An 18,511-nucleotide genomic window follows, 5' to 3' on the forward strand; every position below is an offset into this window, starting at 1 on the left:
GTTCAACATCCAACAGTTGTGTATTCTGTTTGGAATCTGGGAGTCCTTCGAATAGGAAGGTGCTTTGATTTTGGTGTTTCTGCTCCTCTACATAAATGACAAATGTCAACTGTAAGAGAGGCTGTGATATTTGAAATAAAAATCCACAATGCTACCTCTACACCATGCCTTCATTAGCCCCTTAAGAGGCCCTCTAATCCTGGTTTCTCAAGACCCAATGAGTCAGTTCCCTTTGAAGGATCTAAATCATTGAGTGTAGACTGGGTGCTTAGACAAGCTCCCACGGTGGATTAAACCTCCAAAGCAGAGATCCAATTTACCTACCAGTCTAGGAAACCAGTCCTCTAAATCTCTCCTGCAGGATAATGCCCAAGTGTCATGGATTATATTCAAATGATCCCTGTCTCTGAAGAGACTGTAGCTCAGCACTGCCCACACTCTGGTTCCAGTTGTCTCCTTCAGCCCATCTTCTAGACAGCCACAGCCCCTCAGCTCAAGATGTGCAAACTCTACCAGGTTCCCAAATGTGCTATACTTCTCATATGCTATTTTTCTGCTTAAAACACTCCTTTTCCATTTTTCTACCTGGGTAATTCTAGCCCTATGCATTACTGCATTATAATGCATTCCTTTTTTAAGCACAGTGGGTTTATTCGTCTGACTCACCAGTCAGAATGTGAGTTCTTGGAAGACAGTAACTGTATCTTTCCTTTTTGTGTTCCCAGCATCTCACACACATGAGAGGTGTTAAATAAATGTTTGGTAAATGAGCAGATGGAATTACGGATCGCTGTAAAACACCAGCGCAACTGGCTACCTAACAGGTGCACTGCCCTCTTGGCACTTTGGATAATATATGCAGAGTTCTGGAATGAACTAAAGCATCTCTTGCAACACAAACTCCTTTGAGGACACACTACATGGGATGCAGTGCTATAAGCACAGCCTGACTGGGGCTGGTTGAACTGTCACAGGATGCAGAAATTTGCTTTCAGTTAGTTAAGGCAGGACTGGGCCATCCCAATAAGGTTCTTACGCCGCACAAGGGAAAGTTCACAAGGTTGGAAAACTGAAAATATCCATTCTGAAGAGTACATCTGCTTTTCATTCCCCACCACACTCCCATGCCCTTTTCTGCTCTGGAGGAAAACAGAACATGGAAAATACCTGAAGCCAAACTGAACCTAAGTTCAAACTGAGGAGTATAAACACGGGGTGAGATTGCAAACACTAGCAATAACAGAAAGCTTTAAGTTAAGGGTAAAAAACAAAACAAACAAACAAAAAGACACACAAAGTAGTACCAGAAGGCAAATACATGTTGCAGGCAAGTTAAGGAAAGACAAACACAAAGATCAAAGAAATCATCACAGTGCAATAAGCAGGAACCATCAGGATTATTTCCATGAAAGGAACTGATGGTCAAATAAAAATAAGTTAACCTAATTTAATACCTAAAGGCAATAAAGATAATTTCAAACGATACTATTCAAAAATCAAAAGAAAACTGGATGATGCTTAAATAAAAGCCTCCTTTATTGAATAAAGTATCACAGCAGAGATGTAAAATGAAAACCCTCTGGTAACCTAATACATCAGAAAGTAGACTGAAAAGCCCAAAATAATCACATAAGAAAATGAAAATATTCAGTAATCAAAGCAAAATGGGAAAATATCATGATTTTAGACACATAACTAAAGCAATAATAAAAACTTAAAGGAGATGGCTAATATGTTAATGTTCATGAAAACCACATGTGAATGATGAAAATATTGTACTTTTGCCTCAGGAAAATGACCTAATAGTTTAATCCTTGGTCCTAACAATCAGAATGTCCTCTAAGTTATAAGAAGGATCCCAAAACTGTGATTCTCACAACTGTAGTCATTTAATTCACAATGTAAAAAAGATCACCTTCAGAACATAAACACTTTCGCAAACATTTGTATAAATATATGGCATTTAGCTTAGGAAATGCAAAATATCTTAGAAAGTTTTTGTTCTTCATCTTTCTTGTTCGAGATGAGAAATCTGAGCCTGTACAGTTAAGTGACCTCCCTGAGCAAAAACCCACTGCCGTTGAGTCAATTCCAACTCATGGCAACCGTATAGGGCACAGCAGAACAGCCCTATAGGGTTTCCAAGGCTGTAAATCTTTACAGAAGCAGACTGCCACATCTTTCTCTTGGGGAGTGGCTGGTAGTTTTGAACTGCCAATCTAGTGGTTAGCAGCTGAGTGCTTTAACCACCGTACCACCAGGGGTCCTACCTCCCTGAGAGCCCCTCCACACAGGGAGGGTATAGGGCTCCCTGCACAGTGTTCTGCTCACGACAGTGCTGCACTGCCACACACACCACCTTTACAGGGGAGAGACAACCAAATACTACAGGGTATCTTTCTGCGGCATAACAAATTTTACTGTATGAAAACCTAATCTAAATTTAAAGGAATCTACAAAATCTGGAAGAAAAACAGCATTCCTGAATACTTAGGAACCTTTTTTTCTTCAACTTACCACTAAAAAGTATTGTTATAAAATTCTTTCCCATTTCTATAATGGTATTTAAGCAAATACGTGTGATTGACTGTTGCTGCCAAAGATACTGAAGAGTTTGATCAAACAGCTGTCATCACCATAAAAGGTTCCTTGTTCTGTGGAGTCGATCAACACCTCCTCACCAGAACCCAGACAGACACACATTTCAAAGAGGCCCCTAAACTTCAAAGCAACCAAGAAGTCATACATTCTACTTCTTCCCATCCACACCAGAAAAAAAAAAAAAAAAAAAAATCCACTGGAAATGTTTCTACTTTAGGCTGTTTCTTCAGCTACGCTTTAACATCATTGAAATATATCAAAACAAAACATAATTGTTTCCTTGCAAGCCTTGCACAATAGAAATTTTTATTTTAAAAGAATACGCATACTTATGTATATTTATGGAAACTCTGGTGGCATAGTGGTTAAGAGCTACAGCTGCTAACCAAAAGGTCAGCAGTTCAAATCCACCAGGCACTCCTTGGAAACTCTAATGGGGCAGTTCTACCCTGTCCTATAGGGTCGTTTTGAGTCAGAATCAACTTGACGGCAATGAGTTTGTTTTAGTTCTATTTTTTTAAATATTAACTTAGCCATTTTATTCACTCACCAAATATTTGCCGAGTGCTTATCCTAAAAGCTAGAGATACAGCAGTAAACAAAACAGCGAATATCCCTGCTCTCATAAAAAAGCTCTCATAAAAAAAAAATTTTTTTTTTTTTTTTTGCTCTCATAAAAAAGCTCTCATAGTGCTTATTATATTCTATGAGGGCAGAGAAACAAAAATCAAAAGGAAGGCACAGAAGACAAACACATAAACAAGTACTGATAGTTCCTGACTTACAACGTATTGAAGTTACGACAAACCAAACTTATAACAGTGTTATTTGATTTTTTTTTTTTTGGGTGCATCTTATCATTAGTAATATGTATACTACATACAATGTTGCGATGTGTAATTTGATGTTATCATTCTCAGATGTTCACTCAAAGATGTTCAAAGATCAGATTTATAAAGGTACTGATAATAAAAGCAATAATAATGAAAACTAAAACAAAAAAGTATTCAACTGATGTCAGAACTGACTTACAGCAGAGTCCTCAGAATGGAACCCCATGGTAAGCTGGGGACTACTTCTACATATGTAAAAGCTCAGACAGTGTCAGGTGCTATGAAAGCAAAAAAAAAAGAAGAAGAAGAAGGGTAAAGGGACAGATAGTGCGGGGGGGGGGGTGGTGCTATTTTATCTCTGGGAGTTAGACAGGGTCTCTCTGACAAAGTGAGATCTGAGCAGAAATCTGACGAAAGAGAGGAACTAGGGAAGTAAATATCAGAGGGGGGTTCCAAGCAGGGACAACAGTATGTGCAAAGGCCCTGAGGTGGGAGCTTTCTTGGAAAGTTTGGCCAGTATGGTGGGAGTGGATGAGTGCACTGAGAGTCATAGGAAATAAGTTCAGAGAGGAAGCCGGGGCCCAGAGGGGATAAGGACCTTGTAGGTGATGGTGAGGATCTGGGTTAATCCAGAATGACATGGTGAGCAGCAGAGCCACGTGACCTGGCTTATATTTTAAAAAGAATTATTCATCTGCCAGGTAGAGAACAGACCAGGGCAGAGAAGTGGGGGTGGGGGACCAAGATGTGGCAGGATGGCAAGGGCAGAAGCAGGAAACCAGTCCAGAGGCTACTATGATAATGCAAGTGAGAGATGGTAGCCAACGATGGGAGGGAGGCAGCAGTGGAGATGGGGAAAGCAGTCTGATTCTGGATATATTTTTCATGGCAGAGCTTCGATGTTGGTGTGAATAAAAGACGAGAGTTGAGGGTGACTCCAAAAGTTTTGATGTCAGGAACTGGAAAGCTGCAGTTGCTACTCAGTGAGATGGAAAGCCTGGTAAAGGAGCAGGATTTTTTCTTGGGAGGTAGGGAGCAGGGAGTGGGAAGCGGGAGGTTTTGAACATACTAGGTTTGACATGTCCCTAATTATTTGATACAGATATAAGGTGACCGTTGGTAGAATGTGCTTTGTTTCACCTAAAATAAATGAAATGAGGAGCATATTCCCATGTTTCTTAAAATCTTCTCAAATTAACATCAAATATCTTTTGGGCATACCATCGCTGGTGTTTGTTACAAAACTTCTTGGTACATCTTTAACTATTTTTGCTTCATACCTCAATATCTATTTTTTTAAAATAAGAAATGTCACTAAAGACAGAGCATCCTGACAAGTAGCAGGTGACCACGAGTGAAAGAAATTTCTAAATGCCCCAAAGACTCAACTTTTTCTTACAAGGCAGTATTTGAGATACTGAGACATTCTTTCCCGCCAGAAATCTCTCTACCATCCTCTGTGGAATCTGAAGTTCACCCATTTTAAAAAATATAATCATTCCTTTTTAATCAGTGTTACTCAGATTCTATTATAAATGCAAGGATATTATATATACCATCTCCCTGGAGACATTTTCTCATTCACTTTGGCACAGTACAGGATCCTCTTGCTAAAAATAATTAGCAAAAAGAAGGAGCTATGGCTTTAGAAGAGAAACAGGGGATAAACTACCAGCAGTGGGTTTTCATAATGCAGCCTTGGAGGAGAGCATGGAATCTGAGACAAGTGAACCTGTACCTTGTCTGCTGGTGCAAAGGGAGTGGAGACCCAAATTGTCCTCCTCTATATGTTTTTTTTTATATGTTATCACCCAACACCTTATCATCAACATGCTGATGGCTTCCAAATTTATCTCCAGCACAACCTCTCCCCTGAACTGTCTGCCTATTTGACACCTCCACTTGAACATCTCAATGACACACCATTCCAGTGTCTGTTCTATCAGAAACTTTTTTCTCCAAAATCCCCTTGGCCTCGTTAGTTTCCATTGAGTATTCACATCTCCGCTTGAATGCCTCTTCCTCCCCTCCTAGCACTCATTCTGTCAATAGTTACATATTACTTGTGTAAGTACGCTTAATACCAGGGTCTCCACCAGACTCTAAGCCCCTGACAGAGGACATGTGTCTCTTTTGCTCACTGCTGGCTATATTGCCCAGACCAGACTCATGCCTGGTATACAAAGAGCACTCAATAGACACTGAGTGAATAAATGAATGATTGTGGCATTGATGTGAAATAAAAGGGTCATTACTGGAACAAAGTCTCTACAGTATATTTGCATTTGGTTGGGAGCCCGTAGAGCTGGGAGCAATCAACTCCAGCACCCTGAACTGAGTAAAGTCAAATACAATTGACCAAATGTTCTTGTATTTGCTATGGGTTTTATTTAGCTCATCAAACTTCAACATTATTCTGTATCTCTAGAATCACTGAAGACACTAAAGGGAGAAATCAATAACCCTGAGTTAAAAAGGAAAAAAAAAAAAAAGAAGTTACTGAACTCCTTGCTAGAGACTAAGAAACGGGGTGGGGGAAAATCTCCAGTATATTTTGTCTACAATAAAGCAAAATTAGTTTATAAGCATTTCACAAGCTTTCTACCAAGCTAAGGTCAGTCAGAATTTATAATTTAAGATGTATAAAATGTAATTGATTATATTCTCATTAGTGTTTTATTTTTAAAAAAAAAATTTTTTTTTGTTTTATTTTAGTGAATGAAAAATAAACAATTACACAAGCTTTCACAGGCTCATTCATGTCCTCAATCGTATTACCTTTTTTTTTTTTTTTTTGAGGTATTAACTCCTCAACCTCAATATTTCCTGCCTTAAGAATTTCAGTAATATGACTTTTGCAGTGGAAAAGGAAATTCAGTATTCCTTTTGTTCTTCTGTGCTTCAAGCCTCGTCCCTCCCCGCTACATTAAAATGTCACTGCGGTGGAAAGTGCAAAGCCTCAGGCCTTAACAGTTAGTAACAGCTTTATCAGCAGGAGTAGTTTAACATCTGAAAAAATTTCTGCAACATTTCTAAACCTAACCCAACATCTTAGATGCAGAAAACAGGAGAGAGTAGAGGAGAAATGTAGGTATATAAAATATAGAGAAGATTGTTCACAATCAACAGTATTTTCCATTAAAAAAAAAAAACAGATCTTATACCCCAAGTATTAGACTCCATTTATTTCTGGCAAGATCTAATGCTGGTTCCAAATTTATATCAATACTTAAACACACACAAATTCATAGCAACCTCTTATCTATACAAATATACTGTAAGATTGATTTATCTTAATGGAAATCAGATACAAAATACAGACAGTGCCCAGGCGTCCTCTATGGCTGTGTACATTCACTCACACAGCTCTCGTGAGTAACACACTCTTGTAGCAAACCCCCAGGCCCCTTTGTCATTAAAGGTCTATTTGTAGTAACAGCAGTGAAATAAGACAGGGGAAAAAGCATGCACGAGCACAAATTAGTAACTTAGCAAATTAAGACTCTTGGCTTTCTAAACTTAATTTGAAATATTCAAATACATCAAAGCCAAATGTTGGTGCCAAGGTGAAGAATGTGTTACAGACATTCTTGCGTCACAGGTGGAAATGAATCGTCTTGGAAACTGGTTAACATTTGATACCTCCTTCATCAGATGGTCTCGTGACCTCACTGCAGCACGAAAAGCTAGGGTAGATGTCGGATATTTCTGACTTGTCATCTCCCAGACCTGTACCAAAAGTACTGCTGGAATGAGAACGAGACCGGTGTCGCCTATAGTGACTCGCCTTTTCTAGATGGGAGGGAAAATATTCATGTTTGTGATAAAATAACTAAAGAACAGAAAGAAAGAAAAATTATTTAAAGGCTCAACAGTGAAGGAAAACAATCCTTTATTAGGATCACCCGAAAATCTCAGCTATTATAAGATTCTAGTCACCTATCCCCAAACTTCAGCAAAATTGCATGAACTACATAAATGGCTTAAAGATCACTCATACTCATTTTTTAGTATAGATTTTAAAGGAGAATGGAGAACAGGCCATTGAAAATTTTTCCTAAGAGCTAAGAAAACATTGGCAAACAAATTTCTATCAAACATATTGTCTGGTTATAAATAACTGCTTTAAAGTAGACTATCACCAGGTATGTAGCATTCGTTAAATGATACAGTTTGGCTGAGTATGTGGATCAAATTGACTATTAAAGTATTAGCACCCCTACTTCGCCTTGGGCTTTCAATTTGATTAATGTCAACAATCAAATCTAAAGTGGAAATCAGGGGTGCAGCAACACCTGAACACTATGACATATCTATCTAGATTGCTCAAAATAACTTCATAACTGTCAAAACTTTGGTTTGCTAAACATGGTCTGAAAGTCTGAAATGTCAAACCATGCTGTCACTATACCTAAATATCCAAACCATTCATTTTTTGCCTTTAATTATAAACATGTAGTCTAGAAGAAAAGCCAGATAAACTTCCTATCTAAGCTATTTCCTTTACAGTGCATAAAAATCATTGATAATTATTTAGAAGACTTGAAAGTCTACTTAAAGACATTGATGAGGCTATATAGAAAGCCTCTTTACTATTCTATATATAATTCTTTAAGTCTACCTTTAAAATGTAACCATGTATTTCATGAAACATCTCTTTTATGTCTCAGGCAATGCAATCAAAATAACTGCATTGATAATCACAGAAACTCTATAAAATCCTATTCACTAATAAAAAGCAGTTAAAAGTAAAGTCTAGGCACCTTTATAAATGACTCTAGGACAAACTAATCTAGAATATATTAAAAGTCCTTTTTGACATTTTATTTTCATAAATGATTAATGGCACTTTAAAGTAGTACAACACTTTTTGGTTTTTCCAATTCTCAAGTTTAAAATTTCCATTACATAGTTGGCACTATGAACCACTAGAGTCCACAGTAGCTTTATTTCCAGGACAAAACCACGTAGGTTGGAGAAATTCAAAATGTAAGCAATACCAGAGAGCATATGTAGACTTCTAGACTGAATATTATCTTCGAGGGGATCAAGGTCAAAGACGGAGCCAGGATCTGTGCGCCAAACTTTGAGGTCTTTTACCAAAAGAAAGAAATTAACAAATCAAGAACAATTTTTTTTAAAAAGGCCAGCATCAAATAGAGTCAAGCAAGAGTCTAGAGAGCGAAACAGGTAAAAAGCAAACATATAATAAGCAAACTCTGTTATGCAGACTTCAGAAGAGAGCTAAGGATGTTGACTTTCACAAATATTTGTTAAGAAAATATCATAATTAAATTTCAGTTGCCTGGTTTATTCTTCATTGACCTTTTACTCCAAGCCTTGCTGACATGGCTGTGACTCCATCACACAGCACACAGGCCCTTGGGGTGACCATGTGTTGCCTCTACAGCATCCCCTCAACTCTAAATCACTCTTGTTCTCTACTCACTGAGAAGTTAAAATGTCTGACTAAAATACCTGATTAAGAGCATTTGAGTAAATCATAGACCAATTGAGGAGTTTCTGTCTGAGAAAACAAAACTTCTGTCCTATAACAGAAACAAATATTTGAGAGGTAGGCAAGTGGCAAACCCAGTTTCCATTCTGAGTTTAATATTCACATCTGTGAGTGCAAGCTAATTCACAGAAGATGCTTTTATGGGAAAAGTGCTATGAGCAAGGTACTCGGTGGAGCACAGGCTAGTTCACTGCTGCCGTCAATGATGAGACTGCTCCTATTGTAAATAAAAAAAATTGGAGGCAAAATCCAAATCTAATAACAGCTAAGTTTACTAGTGCCTCCAACTAATGGTCATCAAATCCTAAAATGATTTGTGCGGTGGTGTTCAACAACTGGAAAATAAGAACCTAGTGAAGGATACGTGGCCAGAAAATGAGTGGGAGTAAAACCAATTAATCAGTAAACTGAAACTAGACATTTGCCTATCTGTTTATAATTAATAGCATAAAGAGCTTACCATATGCCAGGAATCATTTGAAGTTATAACATAACTCATTTTAACTTCATAATATACTAAAGTAGATGCTATTATTATCCTTGTTTTATAGATGAGGAAACGGAGGCACACAATGATTATAACTTGGCCAAAGTTAACAAAAAGAAAAGAAATTGCTGTTGAGTCAATTCCGACTCATAGTGACCCTACAGGACAGGGCAGAACTGCCCCATAGGGTTTCCAAGGAGCTGCTGGTGGATTTGAACTGCCGACCTTTTGGTTAGCAGCCATAGCTCTTAACCACTGGGCCACCAGGGCTCACAACTAATAAGTCTCAGAGCCTCCAGCAAAAATAGATACAGTACAAACTGGCTTAGCCTGAATTACTCATAAAAATCTCTAAATCTCTATTGCCATGCCTAGTGTGGTACCTGGCTCACTGCAGGGTTTAATGTTTGTTGAATGTACATTTTGTTGTTTCATAGGCAAGTCTTCAATGGAAAACACTTTCCCCCAATAAAAAGAAAGAAACTGACTTTGGGATTTCCCAGTAAGTGAATGTTTAAGTATACATCTTATATATTTTCTTTAAACCATCTCAAAAGATTATAAACACTGAATCCTGAAGCCCAAAATCTAGACAATCTCACGGTGTATAGCCAGGAACTCACTGTCGCTCCTGCCACCTGGTTAGGGTAGGAGCCTGGGGTAAGACTTCGGCAGTTTTACCCTAGTGGGATCCCCTACACTATCACTCACAAGGCATGAGTACAAAGCAATGAAACTCTAAGTTTGTGTGACTTTCAATGAAAACACCACAACTCATCCATCTAACTTAATGTGATCCTTTTAAACAAATCACCTTGGGAAGATTAGCAAAGCTACCAATTGCCTACAAATATGATTGGAATCCCTTCCTGGAAATACTTTTAGAGTCACTCTAGAAATCACTCAAGTAACTTAGTGCCCTGACCTTAGTGCCCTTGTTTTGTATGAAGATATTACCCTGTCAAACACATACTTTCCTCACCAAACTCACCGCTAAATGGCCTTTCACTACGTCTGAAAAAGAAGTTCTTATCTTTGAAGATGAATATAACCTAGCACTGAGATTACTGAGAGGTATAGCCAGTTACCAAAAATATTCTTTAACTGAACTAGCTACAGATTTCAGTGGTTAACTGCTCTGAGGAAGACAATAGTCATTTGGAAGAATGAATTATAGAATATATATTGAAAAATCAGTAACTTTCCTTTCTAGCCCTACCTTAAACTTCTTTTAACATTCAGTATGTTCCTTGCTGATAGCCCGGCCACCATTCACACTATCCTCCTAAGATTCCCAATGACTGATTATAAGGAACTTATAGATAGCAGGAATGAAAGGCTGCTCTGTAAGTTATGGGATGTTCAGACAACTCTCAATTATTCCAGTTCAGAAATAATACTCAAGAAAATATAAGCTATTCATATTGCGGAGTACTATCAGAATCTCTCTGGCAAGTCTACTTGTGGTGAAAGGATCTAAATATAACGTGGTTATTTCTGACACCCACACACACAATTTCTGCAGTACAACTGCACTGATCAAGTACAGAAGCTAAAGGAAAACAAAATAACTGTTCAGTCACTGTTAGCACCCACGTCTGATATGCAGGCTGGCTCCTTTAACAAGTGTGAACATCCGTGAGACCAGAAAACTACGAAAGACAGAGAATGTGCAACAATAGAGGGGATCTGCGGTGATGCCTGATGAACGCCATGAATCCCATCCAACTTACTACAATAAGGCACCACATCAAGCACCAAAGAGGAGCCAAATGACTAAGGATCCTCATCCTAAGCAAGGGCAAGGGAAAGGGCAAGGGCAAGGGCAAGGGCAAGGGCAAGGGCAAGGGCAAGGGCAAGGGCAAGGGCAAGGGCAAGGGCAAGGGCAAGGGCAAGGGCAAGGGCAAGGGCAAGGGCAAGCATCGCCTTCTCGATGATGCACAGGTGCCGAGAGGACGGTCAGCTCACCAACGATGATGCCAGGTCTCCTATCCATCTCCACGATGTGAGGGTGGACGCCCTTGTAGGCAGCATCGCTGACAACCTGGGTGTTCTTCCGGACTCGCTCAGTCACAGGGTCATCCACAACAGGTGTGAAGCCCCTCCCCTTCGTCTTTTCAAAATCTTCATGATACTTTACCTGGAAAAGGAAGAACCATATTAACTCAAACTGAAATTTCCTAATTGTTTTCATGTTCTGAAATAGGACTAGGGTGGCGGTTGCCCGACTCCATATCTGACTTTGAAAAAGTGAAAAGTGGTATCCACTAGTTACATGGAGATTATATACACCTTTTCCAACTATTCCAAATACAATGTCAGAAACTTCAGCTTCCTTGCATCAGAAATCAAATGCTGGTATTTTCACAACATGCTTAATCATTATCATAGCTTTTTACAGTTTCTAAGAGTCTCTTTGAAATTATATATAAACCTGTACATCAGTCAGAAGTTTTTTTACTTCCTAAAATAAACTTTAAATCAATTTCCTATCTCTTAACCTTTAAGATGCAATAAAGTGATAAACTACTATTATACAATTCTTTCAAGAAAACAGTGTTATTTAAGAATTACACTAAGAAAAAAAAACACTAAGAAAGTCACATATAATCAATTAAACATACTTTAAAATATATATTTTTCATGTTCTGAAATTGGCTTAGGGTGATAGTTGCTCAACTCTGTAAGTATACTAGAAACCATTGAATTACATACGTTACACAGATGAACTTTATGGTAAGAAAATTGTATCTCAATAAAACTATTAAAAATACATTTTTCACATTCTTCGCAACATGCAAACACACCAAACTCCATCTTAAAATTAACTGAGAAGAAAACACATTCATAGTGGTCACATTAGAAATAAAAACACACAAGAAAATCACTGAGAAAAATGATTTTATTAGACTCAATACTTTCATACATCTCAGCGTGATTAGAGAGTCCCATCAAAAGGACTAGCCTGTCACATCTTCATGCTTTGTTAGTCATCCAGATTAACAGTGAGCTAACGCCATGGAACACTGGTTGTGCCATTCCTTAGTATGTTTCAGTCATGAGAAGAAAGAGCTGGTTGGACCCTACCATTGAAATATGGTTTTGTGCTTCTCTGACATGCCTCAGACCAGGTGTATCTAAAACCAGACTTGGTCTACCTTTCATCTGTTTTTGGTCCTGGGTATATTTTACCTGCAAAGTAAATAGTAGAAGATATTTATACCAAGACAATTATAATATAAAAATTATGCAACTTTTTCAAGATTTCTCGGTGGTGTGAAACATATGCAACACACTTTATTTCCTGGGTAACTTGTTTGGTAAATTAGATTTTGTTCTAGAATTAAAAAAAAAACAGTTGCCATCCAGGCAGTTCTGACTCATGGCAACTTCATGTGTGTCAAAGTAGAACTGTGCTCCACAGGGTTTTCAATGGCCGTTTTTTGGAAGTAGATCACCAGGCCTTACTTGCGAGGCACAGCTGGGTGGATCCCAACCTCCAATCTTTCAGTTCATAACCAAGCATATTAACCACCTGCATCACTCAAAGACTCCTTGTTCTACAATAAAATAATAAAGGACACATCCTTTTTGATAGTCCTAAATTTTCAGCTTTTATTCGTAAGCTTCTAAAAGCTTTTTTTTTTAAAAAAAAAAAAGATAGATAAACCACTTGCCGAGCTAATATTTTCTTGATTCTTCTTTACTCTTTCCATTTCAGGAGTTACACTTAAAGCAGTGGCTCTGCCCAGCTGACCTTTATAATAAACCTATCATTTCAGAGAACAAAAGATAAAGCACTATGTATCAATTCAACAAAATAACAGTCTCATAATATTTGTTTTAAAGGGTTAACCAAGGAAGGAAAACTGGGGAACTGGGTGGTAGAGGGGAGGGGAGAGAAGGGACAGATACTGTCTGAGCTCTAGTCATACTTAAGAATGCTTGCATCTTAAAATCAATCTACCTAAACTCATTCAATAGAAATGATATGTATCCAAATTACTGTGAACGTACTCAAATATACGACTACGGTGTCAATAATGCCATTTATTTTCCAGTTGCCATCGAGTCAATTCATGGCTACCCCATGGTTTTCAGATTAGAACTGCACATAGGTTTTTCAGTGGCTGTGAATTTTTGGAAGTAGATTGCCAAGCCTTCCTTCCGAGGCACCTCTGGGTGGATTCCAACCACCAGCCTTTCAAGAAGTAGCCGAGTGCTTATCCATTTGTGCCACCAATAAAGGTATAATAAGCATTAAATCACAAAAGGTCATACTTAGAAAGAATTTTGATAGGAAATTTCTTCATGGATATTACTTAAAGGTACTCCGGCTCATACAGAATGTTAAAGTTCTATAGTGGCTTCTTGATAATTAAATACGGTAGAAATACGTTAAAGATGCATGTAAAATTGGTTACTATAGTCAAGCGACCTATAGGGTCGCTATGAGTCAAAATCGACTGGACGGCAGTGAGTTTGGTTTTTCCTTTTTTGTTGTTAATAGTCATGCAAAAAAAAAGGCCAGCATGCTTCCCAATACTCCATTCCTTCTTCCCAGTCACCATGTCCCTTTTTATGCAGAATAGGGTCATGTCAAGTGTGACTCTAAATATATCAGGAAAAGATGAGCATCTACATCTCCAAAATATAGTTGTTAGGAAAAGTACCAAACAATAAACTGCTTTTGCTTCATAATCTGGTCAAATGATTTTAAAGGTTTGCCCAATAAAACATTTCTTTCAACTTAACAGATTTGCAAATTTCCTTTTCCGAAGAACCCAATCTATATGTTAATGACTTCAAAAAGGATTCTCACAGAGAACTACATCCACGGATTACATAAACAGGGGGAAGTTAGAGCAGGCCAGGAGTTGGTGGCTAAGTAAAAACTGCCAGCCCCTTATCAAGTACTCCTAAAATGGGCTTGTCCCTTATGATTTACTCAGCTATGCAAGCTTTATAATTTCTCCTTGGGCATCAACCAAAAATATAGTAATAATAGCTGGGATTGAGGAGGTGGGGTGGGGAGAGACCAGAGAACAGGAACACATACAGGTAGGAAAGAGAGTGGAAAAGTGTATTTGCAAGGCCAAGATGCCAGACGCCACTGCTGCCTCCCTTTGGGGAACCACAGCAACTACAACCATGAAGACAAGAAAAAAACAAACCAAACCCATTGCCGTCAAGTCAACTGTGACTCATAGCAACCCTATAGGACGCAGTAGAACTGGCCCATGGGATTTCCATGGAGCGGCTGGTGGATCTGAACTGCCGACCTTTTGGTTAACAGCCAAGCTCTTAACCACTGCAACACCAGGACCCCTTGAAGAGGGATACACAATAACGTCTAGAAAGAAAATCATATGCGTGTTCAACTGGGAACTCTGAAGCGGGGAATGGTTGACTGTATGCACGATACCTAAGATCATAAACCTTTCAAATAAACCATTGGTCAGTTGAGAGCAGAATGTCAACACAAGGTTATGAAAATGTTGTAAATACATGTTGACAATATGTTTGATATCATAACAAAAAAGTTACTGAGAAGATCACACATTGCTGATATTCTTCTGGTTTTCTTTAACTCTCTTCAGTTCTGGTGGGTCAGAAATGGCAGTTGCCTGTTTAATCTCTCCTTTGTATTTCACCTATGGAGGATAAATAAGAATTTTAATAGAGAGTGGAATGAACCCACCTATGTATCACAAAGGATGAGCCTCAAAATTAACCGTATCTTTGACACATTTTTTTCACAGTAGATATGGATCAACCTCCTGAAGGTGAGCACATTGTTCCTAAGTTTCTACACCTGGATTCCGACTCATCCAACTCAGCAAGGACAAAGCATTGGCTGTGCTTCTTAAAGCCAAGTTTTCAACAAATACTTTAGTGTTCAATATAAAATCAACTGCAAAGTCCACGAATAAAAATAACGGAAATACAAGGAAGCAAACTATAAAAGAAACTCCAGAATGAAGTCCTTAAAGAGAATGACAGCGAAGTCAGTGTGGCCTCCTCAGAAGGTCATTTACTCTCTTTCTAATCCTGGAGCTTCCATCTTTCAAAAGAAGCTAAAGACTCCCAACTCCTGCCACCTTCCAGGAACACTACGAGGACAAAGCAGTAATGAGCCGGAAGTTCTCCTCCACTCAGGAGAGCTCGCTCTTTCTTAAATTGTGAAGTCTTTCAAAATTACTAGTTTTAGCAGAAGAGGCTATTGTTTAGATTGGTAAAATTTCCATAAAAGGGTCACAAAACGGGGAAAATAACTATCTGAAGGCACTTTTGCAAAGAATTCCTGGACTTCATGAGGTCTGGGTTCAAAGCCCAGCTCTATTCTTACCAGCGGTGGTCCCTAGGCATGTCCCATGATCTACCCAAGTCTTAATTTCCCACATCTACGAAGCTGAGAAACGAACAACGCTGACTCATAGGTTCACAGAAAGCATTTACCAGAAGATCTAGCACACAGTATAACCATTTGCCATTGAGTCAGTTCTGACTCATGGTGACCCCATAAGTATCAGAGTAGAACTGTGTTCCATAGGGTTTTCAATGCCTGATTTCTCAGAAGGAGATCGCCGAACTACCTCCGCATGGACTTGAACGTTCAACCTCTTGGTAACAGCCGAGCACATTAACTATTTACCCACTCAGGGACTCCCGGCACACAGTGTAGGTGTTTCATAATTACTAACGGTTATTGCTTTTAGTAGCAGTACATTGTATGAGAGCTGAATAATGCTTTCCATTTTATTTACAAGGTTCCCTGCCCTGACACTATGTCTGGTATGACCCAGTCATACCTACTCCTCTTGCCCTAGTTCAACATATAAATTTTTCTCTGATTGGACAAATGTGTTGAGAGATTGACAACTGACCCACTAATCTTCAGGGCCTCACTTGGATGTACTTGTAGAGATTCACCAATTAAACTATGAGGTCCCTGAAAGCAGGAACTATGTTATATCCACCTTTGCAAACCAGTGCCCAGAACAATGCCTGGCACAGGGAAGATTTTTAGGGAGATTTTCTTTAAACAAAAAATAAGTTTGTTTCTTTTCATGTAAAAGCCTTGGTAGGCAGTTGAGGACTGATAAGGCAGTTTCACAATCCTCAGGGGCCTGGGCTTCATCTATCTTGTGCTGCCATCCTCCACAGGTACCTTCTACTTTGCGGTCCAAATGACGGCTCCAGCCATAAGAAAAGGGGACGGCCACGCTCCGTCTTTCTTTGTTTATTGTGCTTTAGGTGAAAGTTTACAGCTCAAGCTAATTTCTCATTCAAAACTCTATACACATATTGTTTTGTGACATTAGTTGCAAACCCCACAATACGACAGCTTACTCCCTTTTTCTATCCCGGGTTCCCTGTGTCTATTTGACCAGTTCCTGTCCCTTCCTGCCTTCTCATCCTGCTTTTGGACAAGAGCCACCCATTTGATTAGGAAGATTTCCTGACTAAACAAAAATACTTAATTATAGCAACACAGTCCCAAATTCCCTGGGTTCATGTGAGAGGACGACAGCGCATGTCCTTTAATACGCGAACATGAAAAGTAGCATCCAAATATACAGGGGATTTAAGGCTTTTCAGGGAACATTTTAAAGAATAAATACACGTAATGTCTGATAATACAAGGAAAAACGGAAGCAACTTGCCGCACTCAGCTGCTCCTGGTTCTTCCGCACCCTCTCTATCTCTGGTGTCATACTTACTGGCGTTGCTTTGTAGAGCTGCTCTTTATACTGAAGCTAGAAGACAAGGCACAAGAGAGTTTGGGTTTAAGGGAAATACATGCATACAATACATGGGAACAAATTGAAAGAAATGTCACATGGCTACAGAGCATTCATTAGTTAAAATTTTCATTAGGATTGTACACTGAAAAATATATATTTTGCTAATACACTGCATCACCTTAATGTGCCCAGCTTCTAAGCTTTTTCTTTTCCAGGTGTTTTAAACGATACCTGAGTTGACAGTCTTCCAGTTGTATCATGTATTGTGGCCTCCCTGAGTTTGATCTTTTCAGTAATAATGAATTCTCCCTTCTGTGAATTCATTTCTTCATAGCACTAAAGCAACATTCAACAAATGTACTATTTTATATTTGAGAAATAATTCTGTACTCTCTTATCACTGGAAAAGAGGATCACACAAGTCCAATGCCTGCACTTTAGTTATAGATGGTCACTCTACAAAGAAACCCTGAGCCTCCATGTCCCCCTCTCTACAGAGTTACAACACTGGAAGCCCTGCCTTGTGACCTAGCCTTATGCAAATGTTCCTGACCAACTGCAGACAGGTGTTCCTTCTTAGCTGGGTGGATGGGACTCTATCACTTGTGCTTGCTTTCACAGCAAATTCATAATACCCCAGGAAATAAATGAGCATTTCATGCAGAGAAGCAGAATGCCATGGCAGTCGAATAAATTTTTGACAGGTAAAAGTAGTGCTAGAGGTTAAAATCCCATTATATGAAACTCCACAGGGATAGTCTTAATGATTTTTGGAGCTTAAATTTAGCGTTAGGGATTTTTTTTTTTTTGGCAGGAAATCACAAGGCCTATGGGGCCTGCAGATAAAATGGACTTGAGATATGCTCACAGTAGTGAACATGCAAGTGAAGTCCGGTAAGCCTAGAAAATAAATGAAAAAAGGCCAGATATACTCCGGTATGACCTCTTTTCTCGATGTGTGGCTTTGGGTCATGGTATGTGGTTTGAGACTTTAGACAGATTCTTGTGACTGGAATGATTGAGTTAAAGAGAGGCAAGTTTCAATGTAATCCCCATTGATGGCAAGGTACAGAGGAAGATACCTCCTGATAGAGATCAGAGGGGAAAGATCTGTTGAACAGCATGACTGATGTAGAGAAACTATTGTAGCCAATGTCTAGCGGATGTAAGTTTGTGGACATAAATTTGATATGTAGACACTTCATCTTTTGCATTCATCCATTCATAAATATGCACAGTGCTTTATATGCAATATCTCATTTAATACTTTAATCTCTGTTGTATACCATAAAAACTAAAAAGTTTTTTATATAAATATGCACAG

The 18,511-nt window shown here is 38.7% G+C and overlaps 2 protein-coding genes across 3 annotated transcripts in view; both read right to left on the bottom strand.

Moving 5' to 3' along the window:
* LOC135231273 (LIM zinc-binding domain-containing Nebulette) overlaps positions 1-18,511 on the bottom strand; it is a 429,820-nt gene that overhangs the window by 13,400 nt on the left and 397,909 nt on the right. Inside the window, exons 5-6 of one of the 2 annotated variants that reach the window (XM_064284903.1) lie at positions 11,408-11,579; positions 8,435-8,527 (exon numbers count right to left, since the gene is read on the bottom strand). In XM_064284903.1, the coding sequence (XP_064140973.1) occupies positions 8,435-8,527; positions 11,408-11,579 (265 nt within the window). The remainder of the gene's footprint in view (positions 1-8,434; positions 8,528-11,407; positions 11,580-18,511) is intronic. The other variant, XM_064284904.1, reaches the window with a different exon arrangement.
* Positions 14,995-18,511, bottom strand: part of LOC100670710 (nebulette) — a 90,018-nt gene continuing 86,501 nt past the window's right edge. The window contains exons 20-21 of the mRNA XM_064283219.1: positions 17,065-17,199; positions 14,995-15,093 (exon numbers count right to left, since the gene is read on the bottom strand). Coding sequence (XP_064139289.1) covers positions 14,995-15,093; positions 17,065-17,199 — 234 coding nt within the window. The remainder of the gene's footprint in view (positions 15,094-17,064; positions 17,200-18,511) is intronic.

This window comes from Loxodonta africana, chromosome 4 (assembly GCF_030014295.1).
Source record: "Loxodonta africana isolate mLoxAfr1 chromosome 4, mLoxAfr1.hap2, whole genome shotgun sequence".
NCBI lineage: Eukaryota > Metazoa > Chordata > Mammalia > Proboscidea > Elephantidae > Loxodonta > Loxodonta africana.